This window comes from Cervus canadensis, chromosome 15 (genome assembly GCF_019320065.1).
Source record: "Cervus canadensis isolate Bull #8, Minnesota chromosome 15, ASM1932006v1, whole genome shotgun sequence".
Taxonomy (NCBI): domain Eukaryota; kingdom Metazoa; phylum Chordata; class Mammalia; order Artiodactyla; family Cervidae; genus Cervus; species Cervus canadensis.
The window spans coordinates 73,663,883-73,684,266 of NC_057400.1; the positions used below are offsets into that span (position 1 = coordinate 73,663,883).

Below are 20,384 nucleotides of genomic sequence, written 5' to 3' on the forward strand. Positions count from 1 at the left end.
CCATGAATCAAGGCAAATTGGAAGCAGTCAAACAGGAGACGGCAAGAGTGAACGCTGACATTCTAGGAATCAGTGAACTTGGATGGACTGGAATGGGTGAATTTAACTCACATGACCATGATATCTACTACTGTAGGCAGGAATCCCTTAGAAGAAATGGACTAGCCATCATAGTCAACAAAAGAGATCGAAATGCAGTACTTGGATGCAATCTCAAAAATGACAGAATGATCTCTGTTCGTTTCCAAGGCAAACCATTCAATATCACAGTAATCCAAGTCTATGCTCCGACCAGTAATACTGAAGTTGAACAATTCTCTGAAGACTTACAAGACCTTTTAGAACTAACACCCAAAAAAGATGTCCTTTTCATTATAGGGGACTGGAATGCAAAAGTAGGAAGTCAGGAAACACCTGGAGTAACAGGCAAATTTGGCCTTGGAGTACGGAATGAAGCAGGGCAAAGGCTAATAGAGCTTTGCCAAGAAAACGCACTGGTCATAGCAAACACGCTCTTCCAACAACACAAGGGAAGACTCTACACATGGACATCACCAGATGGTCAACACCGAAATCAGACTGATTATATTCTTTGCAGCCAAAGATGAAGAAGCTGTATACAGTCAGCAAAAACAAGACCGGGAGCTGACTGGCTCAGATCATGAACTCCTTATTGCCAAATTCAGACTTAAACTGAAGAAAGTGGGGAAAACCACTAGACCATTCAGGTATGACCTAAATCAAATCCCTCATGATTATACAGTGGAAGTGAGAAATAGATTTAAGGGACTAGATCTGACAGAGTGCCTGATGAGCTATGGACGGAGGTTCATGACATTGTACAGGAGACAGGGATGAAGACCATCCCCAAGAAAAAAGAAATGCAAAAAAGCAAAATGGCTATCAGAGGAGGCCTTGCAAATAGCTGAGAAAAGAAGACAAGTGAAAAGCAAAGGAGAAAAGGAAAGATATACCCATTTGAATGCAGAGTTCCAAAGAATAGTAAGGAGAGATAAGAAAGCCTTCCTCAGTGATCAATGCAAAGAAATAGAGGAAAACAACAGAATGGGAAAAACTAGAGATCTCTTCAAGAAAATTAGAGATACCAAGGCAAAGTTTCATGCAAAGATGAGCACAATAAAGGACAGAATGGTATGGACCTAACAAAAGCAGAAGATATTAAGAAGAGATGGCAAGAATACACAGAAGAACTGTACAAAAAAGATCTTCAAGACCCAGATAATCACGATGGTGTGATCACTCACCTAGAGTCAGACATCTGGAATGTGAGGTCAAGTGGGCCTTAGGAAGCATCACTACGAACAAAGCTAGTGGAGGTGATGGAATTCCTGTTGAGCTATTTCAAAACCTAAGAGATGATGCTATGAAAGTGCTGCACTCAATATGCCAGCAAATTTGGAAAACTCAGCAGTGGCCACAGGACTGGAAAAAGTCAGCTTTCATTCCAATCCCAAAGAAAGGCAATGCCAAAGAATGCTCAAACTACTGCACAGTTGCACTCATCTCACACGCTAGTAAAGTAATGCTCAAAATTCTCCAAGCCAGGCTTCAGCAGTATGTGAACTGCGAACTTCTAGATGTTCAAGCTGGTTTTAGAAAAGGCAAAGGAACCAGAGATCAAATTGCCAACATCCACTGGATCATCGAAAAAGCAAGAGAGTTCGAGAAAAACATCTATTTCTGCTTTATTGACTATGCCAAAGCCTTTGACTGTGTAGATTACAATAAACTGTGTAAAATTCTTCAAGAGATGGGAATACCAGACCACCTGACCTGCCTCTTGAAAAACCTGTATACAGGTCAGGAAGCCACAGTTAGAACTGGACATGGAACAACAGACTGGTTCCAAATAGGCAAAGGAGTACACCAAGGCTGTATATCGTCACCATGCTTATTTCACTTATATGCAGAGTACATCATGAGAGACGCTGGGCTGGAGGAAGCACAAGCTGGAATCAAGATTGCTGGGAGAAATATCAATAACTTCAGATACGCAGATGACACCACCCTTATGGCAGAGTGAAGAGGAACTAAAAAGCCTCTTGATGAAAGTGAAAGAGGAGAGTGAAAAAGTTGGCTTAAAGCTCAACATTCAGAAAACTAAGATCATGGCATCCAGTCCCATCACTTCATGGCAAATAGATGGGGAAACAGTGGCTGACTTCACTATTTTGGGCTCCCAAATCACTGGAGATGGTGACTGCAGCCATGAAATTAAAAGATGCTTACTCCTTGGAAGAAAAGTTATAACCAACCTAGACAGCAGAGACATTGCTTTGTCAACAAAGGTCCATCTAGTCAAGGCTATGGTTTTTCCAATAGTCATGTATAGATGTGAGAGTTAGACCATAAAGAAAGCTGAGTGCCAAAGAACTGATGCTTTTGAACTGTGGTGTTGAAGAAGACTCTTGAGCGTCCCTTGGGCTGCAAGCAGATCCAACCAGTCTATCCTAAAGGAGTCCTGGGTGTTCACTGGAAGGACTGATGTTGAAGCTGAAACTCCAATACTTTGGCCACCTGATGCGAAGAGCTGACTCATTTGAAAAGACCCTGATGGTGGGAAAGATTGAGGGCAGGAGGAGAAGGGGACGACAGAGGATGAGATGGTTGGATGGCATCACCGACTCAATGGACATGAATTTGGGTAAACTCCGGGAGTTGGTCGATGGACAGTGAGGCCTGGCGTGCTGCAGTTCATGGGGTCACAAAGTGTCAGACAGGACTGAGGGACTGAATTGAACACTGAAAACTACAATGTCTGCAGCCAGCACTGGTCAACAGAAAGGGCCTAATTCTACACAACAACACCCAACAATGTTTCAAAAGTTGAATGAATTGGGTTATAAGGTTTTGCCTCATCTACCAAATTCACTTGATCTCTTGCCAACCGACTACCACTTCTGCAAGCATATTGACAGGTTTATGCAAGGAAAATGTTTCCACAACCAGCAGGAGGCAGAAAATGCTTTCCAGGAGTTCATCAAATCTCAAACCACGAATTTTCATGCTACAAGATTAAACAAACTCATTTCTCATTGGCAAAAGTACGTTAATTGTAATGGTTCTTATTCTGATTAATAAAGATGTGTTTAAGCCTCGTTATAATGATTTAAAAGTCATGGCCCAAAATCATAATTACACTTCCACCAACCTAATAATTAAAGAGTTTCTATCCCAGGCTAGTTCAGGCTTGGTTTTATAGCCATATCTAATGCTAATAATGGAAATATTTGGAGCTTAATATGTTACTGTAATAGTAAATTCCAAAAGTATAACATTAAGAGCTAAGAGTGAAACCCCCACATGCTCACATGTCTCAGGCTCTGTATTTTTAATGGAATACAGAGAAACTGGAGGAAGCCTAAAACAGAGCAGTAAAAACTCCAGGAAATACAGAAGAAACCTGCTTTGCATTCGATTCTGTACTTCTGTGCAATGTTCCTTAGTGCTTTTTTGTGGCCATTCTATAATTTCTTCAACAGAAGTTAGTTCCTCAAGGGCGAAAACTGTATTCTCTGTTAAAAATATGGTGGATAGGATTGGGAAAGGGAAAGTGTGTACCTATGTGTACACACATACACACACACACACACATATTCTCTTTCTTCTTCAATCAGCTTAGTACCTAAAGGATTCTTCTTCCAGTTTTAGTGTATGTGCCGCTGAAGTGAGCCCTGGGATTCTTCTTCAAGAAACTAGTTATTCAACCTCACGAAAAGAAGTCTGCAAAGTCCTTCGGTAACTATGCTCAAGTTTCCAGTCTCCCAATTCCCAAGAAGACAGAACCAGAAAACAGGGTTCAACTGTGATAGGAGATATTAAGGGCAGACACAATGACAAATGTTTTAAAAAGTAAGGAGGCTCTGAGGCACTATAAACTCCCTGGAGGTAAAGACCATGCCTTTCAGTCCCTTTGTTAATACACTCTAAGCTAGATATAGAGTGAGGGCTGGTAAGAGACATAATTAAATGAAATTGAACTATCTTTGAAAATGGGTTAGGGGGAAAGGACCAATTACCTTAGGGACTCCAAATACAGTTATATGGAAAGAAAAGAAGAAAAAAAAAAAAAGGCAATGAAGCCAAAGGCTTATTTTTTACAAATATCAACAAATCGACAAACTTTTAGCTAGACTGACCAAGAGAAAAAGAGAAGAGCCAACTTACTGAAATAAGCAAGAATAAAGGAAACATGGCTGTTAAATTTAAATTTTAGAAAATTCTATGAAAAACTGTATGCCAACAAATTAGATAATCGAGATAGAATGGATAAATTCCTAAGATACACAAACTTTGAAAACTGACTCAAGACAAAATAGAAAATCTAAACAGACCTACAGCAAGAGATTGAATCAGTAATTTAAAATTTTTCTAATGCATTATGAAAATTATATAAAAGGCATCATACTGGAAAGAAAGAAGTAAAACTCTATTTGCAGATGACATGGTTTTATGTAGGCTTGTATACTAAGAACTACAAAACATTGTTGAAAGAAATTAAAGACCTATATAATTGGAAAGATATCCCATATTCATGGTTCAGAACACTTAATACTATTTAAGAAGGCAATACTGTCTAAATTGATTTAGGGATTTCATGAAATTCTCATTAAAATCACAGTAGCTTTTTCTGAAGATATTAATAAGCTGATTCCAAAATGCAAAGAACCCAGAATAGCCATAGCTACCTTGAAAAAAAAAACACAACTGGAAAATTCACACTTCCTAATTTGAAAACTTACTACAAAGCTTCAGTAAACAAGACAATGTGGTACTAGCCTAAGAACAGACACGTATATCAATGGAATAGAACTGACAGCCCAAAATTAAACCTTCACATTAGGGTTAACTGATTTCTGACAAAGGCACAAAGACCATTTAATGGGGAAAGAATAGGTTTTTAAAACAAATGGTGCTTGGACAACTGTATAGCCACATACAAAAAATAAAGCTGGAACTCTACCTGGCACCAAATACAAAGAATTAACTCCAAATGTATCAAGGAAGTAAGAGTTTTCAAAAATGTAAGAGTTTTAAATTGTGAAAGTTCTAAAAGAAAACACTAGAGTAAACCCTTGTGACCTGGGACTAAACAATGGTTTCTTAGATATAACTCCAGAAGTATAAGTGACAAAAGAAAAACTAGGAAAATTAGACTTTATGAAGATTAGAAACTTCTATGCTTCAAAGGACACCATCAAAAAAGTGAAAAGACAACCTGTAAAATGGGAAAAAACATATGTGAGGCATATATGTGATAAGGGACTTGTATCCAGAATATAAAAAGAACTCTTACAATTCAACAATTAAAAGATGAGTCAATTTTTAAAGGATTTGAATAAAGCAAAGGATTTGAATAAACATTTCTCCAAAGGAGATACACAAATGGCCAATAAACACATGAAAAAATGCTCAACGTCATTTGTTATTAGGGCAAATCAGTCTGGAAAGCAGTTTGGCAATCCCTTGAAAAGTTAAACATAAAATTACCGTATGATCCAGCAATCCCACTCCTATGTATATACCCAAGAGAAAGAAAAGCATATCTACAAAAACTTATGTACAAATGCTCACAGCAGCATTATTCACAATGGTCAAAAAGCAGAAACAACCCAAATGTCTGTAAGTGATACAGCCACACAGTGGATATAATAAATAATAAATAAAACGTAGTATATCCATACAATGGAATACTATCTGGTAATAAAAAGGAATAAAGTACTAATAAATGCCAAAATATGAATGAACCTGGAAAATAACCTAAGTGAAAGAAGCCAGTCACAAAAAAGTGACAGAAAATAGATTAGTGGTTGTCAGAGGGCAAGAGGAATTGGGGGTGATTACTCAGGGGTATGGAGTTAGTCTGGTCAAGGCTATGGCTTCTCCAGTGGTCATGCATGCAGTGAGAGTTAGACTATAAAGAAAGCTGAGCACCGAAGAATTAATGCTTTTGAATTGTGCTGTTGGAGCAGACTCTTGAGAGTCCCTTGGACTGCAAGGAGATCCAACCAGTCCATCCTAAAGGAGATCAGTCCTGGGTATTCATTGGAAGGACTGATGTTGAAGCTGAAGCTCCAATACTTTGGCCACCTCATGCGAAGAGCTGACTCATTGGAAAAGACCCTGATGCTGGGAAAGATTGAAGGCGGGAGGAGAAGGGGACAACAGAGGATGAGATGGTTGGATGGCATCATCGACTCAATGGACATGAGTTTGAGTAAACTCTGGGAGTTGGTGATGGACAGGGAGGCCTGGTGTGCTGCTGTCCATGGGGTCGCTGAGCTGGACACGACTGAGTGACTGAACTGAACTGAATGGAGTTAGTTTTAGGGGTGTTGAAAATTATCTAAAGTTAGATAGTGGTGATGGCTGCACAACTCTGTGAATATACTAAAACTACTCAGCTGTATACTTTAAAAGGGTGAATTTTATGGTATGTGATATAGATCTCAACGAGGCTGTTATTTGAACACTACTGTTTCAGAAGCACCCCTAGACTGTAGGGAGATTATCAGAGACTACCATAACAACATCTTCAACAACGTTATGTGGGATTAGATACTGAGAAGCAATGATACTCTTACCTCTTCTAAATAAATATTATCAAGGTCATATGGTGTTCTGACAGACTCTACCATCCAACTCTCAGGTGTGTTCAAGTTCAGAGTGAACAGAGGAGACTGCGGCATATCCAAAAACTTTGCTATTGGACCCTTAGTAAAACTATTGTCTGAAGTAAAAGAAATCTCTGGTTCCAAGACATAACGGTAAAAGCTGAAATGGAAAAGAAAAGATGTTAAACTTTTTTTTCTTTAATGCAACCACAACCTTTGAGTTTATACACATCTACACAGGTAAACAACTGACTTAAGACAAACTAGATTTGGAAGACCTTCCTTCCACAGTGAGAAAGTGTTTCCAAAACCATCTCTTGCCCTAACAATATGTCCTGTGGTTGCTGAAGATGCAAGGAGAGCACGGGAGGTGGGGTTGGGAGGGGAGGTCATTCCTTCCTGCATTTTGTGGGGAGGGGAAATGCTTGTACCCCCAGCTCCCACACTCATACTAAGTTCTTCAACCTCTTGATTAGTTGTTAGAAATTTAGCAAAACTTCAGTAAGTGATTTTTTTCCCAAACATGATGTCCATATATAAATCCATACGATCTTTTACATTCAATTTCAGCTTTCAGACTGAGTGTAATTTTTTCCAGGGGTTGATTTCTTCGCCAGTCGGTTTTACCTTTTTAACGGCATGTCGGAAAGTTTAGATTGGCAGTTCATGAATACTCTTAGATTCATGTTGATCAGCTGAGTTAAAACCTAAAAGAGGAAATCAGATGACAAAACAAAAATTTTTCCTACAAAGTGACTGATACTTGAGACAAAATGTTTACATTTTCTCTTCAGAAAATTGTATCTCAAGAAAAAACACAAAGATAATAAATACTATAAAGTCTGCACTGGGTAAATCCCTAGAAATCACAGCTCTAGTACACAATCAAAATCACACTTACCTATCATGGGGACAAAACATGGGCACTGCCTCTGCAGTTGTACCTACCAAAAGCAATGGGGCAAGTCTCTGTGCCTCTCGGGTGACAGGGTCAATGACAGCCACGACATCAAAGTACGTCTCCCCTTCCTTGGGTTTCAGTTTAATTGCACTACAGAGAACAAAAAGATAAAACATTAATCTGGAGGAAAATAGGAAACAGTTGATTTCTTGGCAGAGTGGAGGCAGGAAGACAACACACCCAATACAACTAATGAACTCTCTTAGCATTTTCCAAAAAACTTTAGATCTCAAACAATAAGGTGACATGGTGGTCAACTATGTGATTATGTCTACCTCAAAGTTTGCAAAACCCTCTAAAAGTTTCTGATGCTTGTTCTGAACAGTTAAGGAACATTATGCCAATTTTTATTTCTTGGCAAAAACGTTGTAAGGAGAGAAGAAATTGATGCTTTCAAATTGTAAAAGAAATATAAGAATATTACAAGAAATTTGCAAAAGAGAGAAAAAGGAAATAATCATAAAATCTCACCATCCCTCCTCCTTATATGCCTATATAAAGACCAGATGCACCTACAAGATATCAGCAACCTTTTAATGACTTCATTCCTTCCCCTAGAAATTGTAATTATTATAAAGATTTTTCCATGTTATACATTAATATCCTGAAAAAGAAATAATCTTCAATTTGCCAAGTGAATCTGCTGTAGTTTACTTAAGCTATTCCTTATTGCTAGACATTTAGATGGCTTTCAAGCTGTAAAGAACTTCTCACAACCAGTTTTTACCACACTTGGAAATTTCTTGAGAATTAATGTACTCCTAGATGCGACAGTCATAATTAAACAAATATTTTATGGCAAATAGTCTGTTCAAATTTTATCCCCATAAGGACTGACTGTGAGAAAGTACAGGTCAATTAAACCAAAGTCCAATCTACTCTAAACTAATTAAATCAAAATCATAGAAGAGCAGTATGCAGGCTTCTGCATCTAAAGCCTCTGTGGTGACTTTGAGGTGCAAAAAGATATACACTTGACTGATAAAGTAAGTGCTGCATACATCAACTGTAGGAGTTCTTCCTAAAGACAAGTTAATCTTAAATCTAATCACGAGAAAACAACCCAGATTGTGGGACTTTCCACAAGACAACTGGTCTGGACTCCTAAGAATCAATGTCATGAAAGACTAAAAAAACAAATAAACAAAAGAACCCTCAAACTGTTCTACCTTAGAAGAGACTAAAGAGACACAATAACTAACTGCAATGTGTAAGCTGGACCAAAACAACAAACAGTTGTAAAAGGTCATTACTGGGCTTCGGAGAAATCTGAAAGTGGACTGATATTACATAATATTGCTTTATCAAGGTTAAATTGCTGAGGTATGCCAGCAATTTAAATTGCTGGAGATACTGCCAGTGCTCAGGAGACAGATGTCAAAGAATTTATGCATGATATATAACGATGTCCACAAGCACAAGCTGGAATCAAGATTGCTGGGAGAAGTATCAACAACCTCAGATATGCAGATGACACCACCCTTATGGCAGAAAGTGAAGAAAAACTAAAGAACCTCTTGATGAAACTGAAAGACGGGAGTGAAAAAGTTGGCTTCAAGCTCAACATTCAGAAAACTAAGATCATGGCATCTGGTCCCATCACTTCATGGGAAATAAATGGGGAAACAGTGGAAACAGTGGCAGACTTTATTTTTGGGGGCTCCAAAATCACTGCAGATGGTGACTGCAACCGTGAAATTAAAAGACGCTTACTCCTTGGAAGGAAAATTATGACCAACCTAGACACCTTATTAAAAAGCAGAGACATTACTTTGTCAACAAAGGTCCGTCTAGTCAAAGCTATGGTTTTTCCAGTAGTCATGTATGGATGTGAGAGTTGGACTATAAAGAAAGCTGAGCACCGAAGAATTGATGCTTTTGAACTGTGGTGTTGAAGAAGACTCTTGAGAGTCCCTTGGACTGCACGGAGATCCAACCAGTCCATCCTGAAGGAGATCAGTCCTGGGTGTTCATTAGAAGGACTGATGTTGAAGCTGAAACTCCAATACTTTGGCCACCTGATGTGAAGAGCTGACTCATTTGAAAAGACCCTGATGCTGGGGAAGATTGAGGACGGGAGGAGAAGGGGACGACAGAGGATGAGATGGTTGGATGGCATCACTGACTCAATGGACATGAGTTTGGGTAAACTCTGGGAGTTGGTGATGGAGAGGGAGGCCTGGCGTATTGCTGTCCATGGGGTCACAAAGAGTCAGACATGACTGAGTGACTGAATTGAACAACATACTGTCAAATGGTTGCCAAAAATGTGAATGCATGTTAAGTTTGTATGCAAACATATACTATACATACAGACATACACGGATAAATGTGGCACAATGTCAACAATTGGTGAATCTAGGTTAAAGATATTTGGATGCATGGGTTTGGATTTATGGCAGGCTCGTCCCCCTGGGCCTCTCATAGTGTCCCATGCCAGAGCAAACGCGCCCCCGAACCATTGCCTGGCCTCTGCCAGTAGGCTGCAGGCACTGAAGCGGGTTGCACAGTGGAAAAAGAAAAAGAAAAAAAAAAAAAAAAAGAAAGATATTTGGGTGTTCACTGTAATAGCCTTTCAACTGTTCTCCAAGTTTGAAACTTTTCAAAATAAAAAACTGGAAAACAAGAGACAAAAAGACAGACAACAAAAGACTCCCTTAATATGCTACACTTATTTTTATTTTATTGAAAACAAGACAGGTTTCAAAAAAAGATGGAGAGACAAGTGGTCTAACAACTGTTTATTCTTTAATATAATAGAATTAAGCTGATCTGCTTTGTAAAATGCTCTGTTTTCTCAAAGGGTGTATTCAGAACTACTTTCAGTTGATTTAGAGATAAATGTCAACTTTTATGCAACTGAGCTCTGTTATGAGTTCTACATGTGAATATAAACATATATGAAAACCTCATGTCACACTTACAAATACACTTTAAATGGAAGAATAAAGGAGCTGAGGAAAACAAAAATATGCATAAATTCAACACTGATTCTATACCTGTGTCTGTCTTCAAAAAACTGGTATTCGATTCTTGCATCTCCTTTTGGTTGAGCTGACAGGAGAGCGTCCACCTTCATTACCAAGTCACTGGCCCTGAAAGATGTGGTTGGTGAAAATTTAGCATCTCTCTGACTGAAGGTTTCCCAGCTATTACAATCAACCTAAGTACTGAATGCCAACGACATGATTTGAAGAAATAAACTTTGTACCAATAGGCATGAGAAAAAAAACTACAGACCTGTGTCACTGATTAGTTTTATAGCCCTGCAGTAAGTGTTGCCTTTTCCGTATGTGAAACGGAGGTAACACCTACTTGGAGAGGTTCTTGTAAAACCAGCACTGGCCAAACACACAAAATGAAGCACCTAGCTCAGAGCCTGGCCCAGGGCAGGCTGCCAGCGTCGTTTATGTCTCCCTCACCCTCTTCTAAATAACTCTATTACTTTTTGTGATCATTAGAGTAACAGTTTACAAAAAAAAAAAACATTCAGGAAAAAACTATATAAGGAGAAAATGGAGATACACAGATTAATAGCATATTTAAGAAATAAGTGTTGAAAATATTTCAGTTCATAATTCTTCCATATTATAAAATATATATACATATCTATATACACAAAAGTGGTACTATATTATTTGGTAACCTGATTTTTCATTTAATAATATACTACAAACATTATTTTGTTGGGGTACATCAATATTTTCAATAACTGCATAGTATTATATTTATGGATACATCATTATCTATTACACTATTACAATCAACATTAAACAACTTAGAAAAGCATTTCCACGTTCCCCACCCCTCCCCTAACTTGATTTCTAACCAAGGAAGATTTTGCACTAAATCATGAGACTGAAAAAAAATGCTCTAGTCTGCTGAACCAAGGATTGAATTCTAAGAATGCTAAAATATATTTGAGTATATTTGTGAAAATATTTGAACTAGCCTATCCATTCTCTCACTGAACTAAACAACTATATCAAATTACATCCCCTGGCACTTCTCAATACTAACTCTGAAAACAAAATAAAGTAGGTCATCTGTTTCCTGTGATGTGTCAACACTGTCACAAAAGATGTCAAGGGACACTAACGTGGCCTGGGATGAGCCCTTTGATCAAAGAGGTCACAACTGAGGTTTAGGAAGCTGAGGATGGCCTCTTGGCTGCAGGTCTGGGTCAGGCATGAAAGCTGTGGCTGTCACAAGGGGCCACTCCAAGGTGGAACAGTCCTGGCACTAAGGAAAACCCTAGGCAAGCAAGGTCACTCTGAAAACCCTACAAGTTTTAGCATCAATCTTTCGGCAGCCTCATAACTACCTTGAAGGTGAAAGGGAAAGTTGCTCAGTTGTGTCCAACTCTTTGCCAACCCATGGGCTATACAGTCTATGGAATTCTCTAGACAAGAATACTGGAGTGGGTACCCTTTCCCTTCTCCAGGTAATCTTCCCAGCTCCGGGATCAAACCCAGGTCTCCCACATCGCAGGTGGATTCTTTACCAGCGGAGCCACAAGCAAAGTCCAAGAATGTTGGAACAGGTAGCCTATCCCTTCTCCAGTGGATCTTCCGACCCAGGAATCGAACCAGGGTCTCCTGCATTGCAGGCGGATTCTTTATCAACTGAGCTACCAAGGAAGCCCAAAGCTACCTTATTTGTCTATATCCACCCAGTACCCACCCAGTACATTTCTAGTTGCTAAAAGACAAGTCTTTTGTGCATAGTCTGGCAATTATATAGTCCATAAGGACTCCAAGGGACTCCTCCACAGGCTCCAGAGACAGAGAGAGAGTAGTCCAAGGAACACGTCAAGCCTATGCCTATGACACAGTGGCTTCAAGTCATAGGTTAGCTCCTGGCCTATATCCGAGGTATTTCATAGGCTAAAACAAGGAGCACTAAATGAGGCAGAACAAAACCTCTTTATTGTGACCCCAGTTTGGCTGAGATGAAAAAAGACTCCTTCTCATATCACATAAAACTTGGTAAAGAGGCTACTTTAGTAGCTATCAAAGTCAACACTAAGATATGCACCTTGAACTCTGCAACATCATGCTATATGAAATAGATGAAGAAAAGAAAAAACAAAAAAACTTAAAAAATTCTATATCCTCAAACTATGCATCAAAGAACACTATCAAGAGTGTGAAAAGTCAATCCATGGAGTGGGGAAAAAACATCTGCATATCACACAGCTATACGGGATTGATATCCAGAATATAAATGAATTCCTAGAGTTCAACAACAAAATAAATAATTAAAAATGAGCAAAGGACTTGGACAGATGTTTTCCCAGATAGACAAATGGTCTATTAAGCACATGAAAAGATGTTCAAGATCGCTAATTATCAGGGGAGTATGAATCAACCCACAAGGAGATACCACACCCATTTAGAATGGGTATTATTAAAAAATAATAATAATAACAAATGTTGATAAGGACGTGGAGAAATCAGAACCCTTATGTATTACTGATGGGAAAGTAAAATGGGAGAGCCTCTGTGGAAAAAGGTATCATGGTTCATGAACATTAAACATAAACATACATCCTCCAATTACACATCCATTTGATATTTAATGCAAAAAACCATGTGAATATGAATATGAGCTCCAGTTACACAGCAGGTACATAGACCAATTAAATAATTACTTTTCTTCCTTTGAGAAATAACTTATTAAAATACATAAGCTAGTAATAACACTGAAAAGGATTAAAATAATGATAAAGAACCAATAATAATCAACTCATCACCATCACCTTTGGACTACATAACAAAAACTCATTATTCAATAATTAGTAAATAAAGAAAAAGAAACACTTAACTTGCCTTTTTTTTCCTGAAAATAAAACTGAAGGGTAATTAAAGAGATAATGAGGAAAAGTATGTCTTTCCATAAGTATTCCAAAGAAATAAAATTACCCCTCTACTTTTGCATATGTTTGAAATTTTCCACAATCAAAAACTTTTAAAAAATCAAAATGGAGAGAACTAATTCAGTTCTTAAAACAGCTCGCTGCAAAATTAACTCATTTCAATAGAAGCAAAAATAAGTAAACCTGAAATGAAGACAATCATTTGATTGTCTTGGAATAGATGTTAAACATCTTGGAATAGATGTTTAACATTTTTTTTTTTAAAGCATGAAAAAGGTCCAATTAACATCGCCCCTATGACTTGACTGATTAACTTCTTCTACGGCAAAACTTACACATCTTCTTCTACCCGAAGCTGCTGAATATGAGATTTGATTTTCTGTCCTGAAGTTTTTAAGATGATATTTTCCAGGAGGTGGAAATCATCTTGATTAAAGAATTCACTGTCCTCCAGTGGCCCAATGATCTGTGAAAGAGAGCAGGGTAGTCAGTGCTGGAATCAGCGGGCTGCAGAGAAGCCCTTGGTTGTCCTCAGGCTACCTTACAAACCAAGTCACTTTACAAACCCAAAACGTGTTTATATGTCTAAGTTAAATCAATGAGAAAAGTTAAAATAAAAGCCAAATTAACTCATATGGCTATCCATTTATCAATTCCTCTACACTCAACAGAGTGTAGACTTGAATATTTTACACTATTTTTACAGTAAGCAAACTCTGAAATAAAACAGCAATATCATTTTCATTAATTCTCACTGAATATAATAAAAAAGCCAAAACAGAAATGCAGTGGTAGATACCAGAGATTTCACCCTAAGTGCTAAGAGTTTCAAGTTTAGTATATCTGTCTAGTCTCATTTTCACGTCTGCAGATATTTATGAAGTATTCTAAGCATAAAACAATTAAGTTCATATAAAGTGCACAAACCATAAATATAATCCCCACATGGGACAAACACTTTATGTATCAAAGGTCTTAGGAATTTATGTTCTGAGAGCAACCACACTCTCAGCATCTTACACAATCGCAGGGCAAAACTAAACAGGAGGAAGGTTTCACATAAGGACATTTGTGTCCAAACGAGCAAACTTCCTTTGAAACAAGGGAGCAGCAATGATCGTCAGCACTGCCTCAGCTCTAATCACCTTTGGGAAAAGTAGCTCTGTTGAAGAGTTTACTAGCTTCAGAGAAGAATGCTGCCAAGACTGTTCACTAATCTAATTTGAAGGCAACCTTGTCTCAGGACAAAATCCTCACCCTTCCATTGCTGATCACTGCCCTCTGTCCTTTCTTCAGCTTTAGAACATCCCTGCAGTACATGGCATGAGACAAAATGAAATCCATTTTGGAAGACTCAAAGACCTCTTTAAAAAGACTGAAATCCATGCCCTAGGAAAGCAATTGTTATTAAGGAAAAGTAACTGTTATTAAGAAAACCACAAAAATTAATAATCATATGAATAAATCATAAAATGCTCTAGTGGAAAGTTATGAATAACTGTAATAATTAACATTATGATGTCTCCATTTTCCACATTTCCTCCCATTTTTTTCCCAACCTCCCACTTAACAAGTAATAGCTTATTTCCTTTTCCTGGTCCTTTATGTGATAGTTCAATTGGCAAACTATAATTCATGGTACCTTTATTATGCATTTTTAAATCTTGTTAATTTCAACAGAGAACCTTTTTTCTAACTGAAACATCAAATACATTCATCATTTTATAAAAAATTTTAAAACTACACAACAATCAAAAGTATGTAATATATAAATTATTAACTTGGACTTATACTGGAAATATATCAAGAACACATAAGCCTCTAACTCACTAAGTAGCTTAAATTTCTAGAAGCAAATATTTTTCTTTGCTTTACAAACAAGTCAACCACTATCTACCTTTTAAAAACTTACAAAACCAATGGCTCTGTGCTTAGAAACATACATAAACTCATGTATGCACATCATGAAACCTAGTAAGTTTAATGTGAAGTAAAGGAAAAATCGCAGAATTGTTATTTATTGGAAAGACTCTTCCAACTTAAAAAATATTCTCTGAGCTCAGAACTACAATCACAAATTCTGACATCAACAGGAACAGGACAAATCAGCCCATAGGAATGAACTTCTAAATAACAAAACAAGGCAGCCTCATGCAATACACAGACTTACCCCAACAGAGAACTCCCTGATGTCAGTTCCTGCAGCCAGGGCCTCGGCAGTCTCCTCCTTGGCCATTTTTGTGATGAAATTCTTAGCAGAGTTGGAGGTTTGTGTTTGGAGAGCAGCCCAGATTGCTCTGGAGATCTGAGTTTTCTCATAACTTATATCTTCACTAGGATTATTGATCATGCTTACTCTAACATTGTTACTGGATTTCTATTTACAAAATGGGAAATAAGGGTTATATGGTAGATGTCTTGAACTTAAAAAGCAGCATTAACATCAGTCATTTTCCATAAGTAGCAAATAACACTTAAGCCTTCGGTCGTTCTCCTCTGCATACCAAATAAAGTTAAGATGCTGTAAGTAGGCATCAAACCCTTATATGAATTGGCCCCCAACCTACTTTTCCAATTCATTTCTTGCCATCTCTGTAAATACGGTATACATTACAGATTGTCAGAGTCCTGTATTTCCCCAACACACTTTGCATTCTTCTTGTGCATGTTATGCCTCACTTGGGCATGTGAATCCCAACTACACCCATCTTTAACTACCATAAGTCACAACCCTCTTGAAGGGCTCTCAGCAAACCCTTCAGTCATATGGCCTTCACCGATTTCTAGCAAAAATTAATCTCTCCTTGGGTAAAAAGTCAAGAATTCATGTGGAAGAAGATATCTATGACCCCAAAAACCAAAAAAAGGGCCATAGCAACAGAAATTCATACTTATGTGTATCATTCATACTTATGTGTATCTAAAAACACGTATAAGGAGTATTCACTGCAACATTCTTCTAGCCCCAAACTAGAAACAAACCAACTGTCCATCAAACTGACTAAACAAACAGAACTCTGTGGTACAGCCAATGCACAATGAAAAAGAACTAATTACCACTACTTGTAAAGCCATGGATAAATCTCAAAAATGTTGAGCAAAGAAATCAAATGCAAACAAACACATATTAATATTGTAAGAGTCTATTTAAACAAAGTAACAGGCAAACCTAGGATATGAGGAGAAGGACAGGAGAGGGATAGTGATGAGGCCACAGGCAGGGCCATACTTTCAGGTGACTATTTCTGTACTGGGTGGTGGTCACATGGGTGCATTCATTTGGTGACAATGTACAGCCTATTAATTTGTGCTTGTCTTCTGAACCTACGTATCACCTCAATTACCCACTCCCTGTTCTCCCACTTTACCACCGCACAAGCTTTATCAATTTAAAAATGCATTATACGTATATCATCCTTCCAGGACTGCTCACAACACAACTCTGAACTGACCACACCATCTAGTCTGTTCCTTTGGACAATAAAGGCATTCAGTACATCAGTATTTCAGTGAGCCTCCTTGGGACACAGGGTGGTAAGAGGACACAGGTCGGGGGGTGCGAAACCTGGATGAAGATCCAATCTGAAACCACTCAGGAAATGTAACATCTCTCTCCCTGACAATGAGGATGTCTAGAAGAGGCGACATTTTTTCAACTGTTCACCACTGCTACTCACTCCACTTCTACAGGTGATACCCTGGCTAGCTTTCAGGCCACCTGTATATGCATCCCTCTGCATGCCTACACCAACTTCTATTATACAGGCGCTGATGTGCCTAAGTAATATTTTTCCCATATCTGGACCTCTGTCAAGGTAAGGACTCTGTCTCTTCCACACAATATACAAAATGAACCTTGCAGCATCTCTTCAGCAAAGGCATGAACAGTCGTACAATTAAAAACTTGTCTATGTCTCTTTATTTTTTCCTCTAAACGAATCTATTCCCGGACTTCCCTGATGGTCCAGTGGTTAAGATTCTGCCTGCCAATGCAGGGGACATGGGTTCGATTCCTGCTCCAGGAAGATCCCACATTGCTGTGGAGCAACTAAGCCCGTTTGCCAAAACTACTGAGCTGCAGCCTAGAGCCCATGGTCTGCAACAAGAGAAGCCACTGCAATGAGAAGCCTGTGCACCGCAATGAAGAAGAGGCCCCGTTTGATATAACCAGAGAAAGACCCAACACAGCCATAAATAAACAAATAAATTTTTTAAAGAAAAAAAGTCAGAATGTTGCAGTATTCTAGGCTTTCTCAATAGTGGACAGACCTCTGAGAAAACAATGTTTCTTTTCCCCAAGCACTAAAAATGCAGGATTCAGCCTCCCCACCAGCATATTATCAGCGCACAGATGTTCATGAAGATACTGCAGCCTCAAACAAAGATACAGACTGAAGTAGTAGATACTTGCCTGATGTTTAATAGCATCATACAACAATTGCCTTCCAGAAGGGCTATCAAAATCCCCAACAATCCAAAAAGTTACTGGCCTAATAAAAGAATCATCTGTAGAAAAAGAAACACAACACACTGAGCGGGAGGAGGGGAGAAAGCACATCCTATGTTTCAGTACTGCTGTTAAGTCAGATGACTTCTGCAAACCATGCAAGAAATAAAGATACAAAGCAAAAGCAGCGAAACTTTGATACTAGAATGAAAGCATGAAAACCATCCATGTGGCTTAATTAGAAACTAGAAACATGCATTTATTAATTTATTTTGGTTTGGGCATCTGTTAGCACGTAAAATGAAAAAGAGTCTTTGAAAGTGTGGGTAACATATGATAGTCTTTAATCATATTCATTTGTAACTTTCTAAAATATAACTCTTTACAAACATACAGAACTTATCTGCATTGATAAATTATCTGTTACCCACAAGTTCCAGAAACATTCCAATAAAGTAGCGATAAATTATGAATTACAACAGTGCCTGAACCACATAAGATAATTAATAAAAATTAATAAAAGGAATAGAACATTCTGAAGTTTAAAGTTACCATAGATTTCCTTGGAGGACATTCCTGGACAAAAGTAAAGGAAAAAGAGTAGAAGAAAAGAAAATGTCATTTCTCTAATTAATGCCAACTTAAGAGACAAATTTTAAATAATGCCCAACATCCTCTATGCCTTTTTTCTGGTTCTTAGTCCCATTTGTGTTACAGAACTATACAAGGACTCCTCAGAATCAATTTCTTTGAGGAACCAAATGAAGCAATTGCCTGTACTTAAATATACATTTGAAAAGCCAGAATTTCTCTCTGGGAGAAAGCTACAATGGTAATAAAAATAGCTACCCTAAATGACAGTCGGTGCTTTGAAAGGGTAATAAATGTGACCAGAGAGGAAAAACATCTGTCTGCCATTAAAAGGGTATCATTTTACATAATTTTGATCTGCATAAAGAACTCTGTATCAAAATCAGTTTAAAAATGTACACAAGGATTTCTTGAACCAAGTTTCCCTTGTGGCTCAGCTGGTAAAGAATCTACCTGCAATGTGGGAGACGATCCCTGGTTGGGAAGATCCCCTGGAAAAAGGAAAGGCCTCCCACTCCAGTATTCTGGTCTAGAGAATTCCATGGACTGCATAGTCCATGGGGTCACAAAGAGCTGGACATGACTGAGCGACATTCACTTAACTTATCTTATAAATTCTAAAAATGTAATCCAATGTTGTCATTGAAGAGGTGAGTCAAACCAATCTGCAGTCCATTAAGCCATTTTTACATAATTCTTTTTCATTCTGAACCATGAAAAAATTTTTCCTTTTGCCTTTTATGTCTACTATGGTAGCTCAAGTGGTAAAGAATCTGCCTGCAATGCAGGAGACCCTGGTTCGATTCCTGGGTCAGGAAGATCCTCTGGAGAAGGGTTAGGCTACTCACTCCAGTATTCTTGGGCTTCCCTGCTAGCTCAGACAGAAATGCAGGAGACCTGGGTTGGGAAGATGCCCTGGAGGAGGGCATGGCAACCCACTCCAGTATTCTTGCCTGGAGAATCCCATGAACGGAGGAGCCTGATGGGTTACAGTCCATGAGGTCACAAAGAGTTGGACATGACTGAGCAACTAAGCACAGCACACACAGCACACAAAATTTATAAAGATAACATCTGAATTTTCAAATAAATATATAAATTAAATTTAAATAGGTTAATTTCTAGACTCAAATAATTATACCAAAAATCAACAGAAATTATGGAATCACTTTCTCAATAGACACTAAATTTTTGTAAATACTAAAAAAAAAAAAAAGTTGAATCCAAGGTAAGCCTAAAATGTATTACCTTTCTTAGTCAGATAATTCATACTGTTGGCTATAGCAGCAGTCTTGCCTTGGGAATCCAAGACGGTAAATCTAGCATAATCATCCACAAAGAAGTTATCTGAAAAAAAAAATTAAAGTAGATTTATAATTAACATGCCTAAATTCAATCTAATGTTAACACTCTATTGATAATCTGATTTGACCATAATATATGTTTTAACAAAATGCATAAGCAAAATATGTTGTTCCAAGTTCATTGAACAAGTTAACAACATGACCCCTACCTCATTAATCATATTTTAAGACACAAAGAGAAAATGTACCCATCTGACACATAACTCTCATATATGTGTTAGTTTGATGATTTAAATTAATTCTATTCCTACTCTTTCACTTTATACCTAGAGGATGATCTTTTAAAGAGACTCTTTAACTTCATCTCTCCTTTCCATAGTCCATCCCTGCAGTAGACTCTTCCCTATTCTATGTGGGGATAAGAGGGGATAAATGGGAGAGAAAATATAAGAAAACTCATATTTTAGTTATTTCATGTCTATCACAATAACATTTTTAACCTTAAAAGAAACAAGAGGTCATTTTTAGATATATATTTTCCCTATTAGTGCCTATGGGCACTTGCTCT

General features: G+C 37.9%; 1 protein-coding gene and 1 non-coding gene across 2 annotated transcripts in view; one reads left to right on the forward strand and one right to left on the reverse strand.

Annotated features, from left to right (window-relative positions):
• UGGT1 (UDP-glucose glycoprotein glucosyltransferase 1) overlaps nucleotides 1-20,384 on the reverse strand; it is a 112,400-nt gene that overhangs the window by 24,582 nt on the left and 67,434 nt on the right. Inside the window, exons 20-29 of the mRNA XM_043487693.1 lie at nucleotides 19,761-19,859; nucleotides 18,474-18,497; nucleotides 17,886-17,980; nucleotides 15,645-15,851; nucleotides 14,732-14,863; nucleotides 13,810-13,940; nucleotides 10,596-10,691; nucleotides 7,584-7,686; nucleotides 7,263-7,342; nucleotides 6,606-6,795 (exon numbers count right to left, since the gene is read on the reverse strand). Coding sequence (XP_043343628.1) covers nucleotides 6,606-6,795; nucleotides 7,263-7,342; nucleotides 7,584-7,686; nucleotides 10,596-10,691; nucleotides 13,810-13,940; nucleotides 14,732-14,863; nucleotides 15,645-15,851; nucleotides 17,886-17,980; nucleotides 18,474-18,497; nucleotides 19,761-19,859 — 1,157 coding nt within the window. The remainder of the gene's footprint in view (nucleotides 1-6,605; nucleotides 6,796-7,262; nucleotides 7,343-7,583; nucleotides 7,687-10,595; nucleotides 10,692-13,809; nucleotides 13,941-14,731; nucleotides 14,864-15,644; nucleotides 15,852-17,885; nucleotides 17,981-18,473; nucleotides 18,498-19,760; nucleotides 19,860-20,384) is intronic.
• LOC122454079 lies at nucleotides 9,976-10,108 on the forward strand. The gene has a single exon (XR_006273298.1). It is a non-coding gene; the product is annotated as a small nucleolar RNA SNORA42/SNORA80 family (small nucleolar RNA).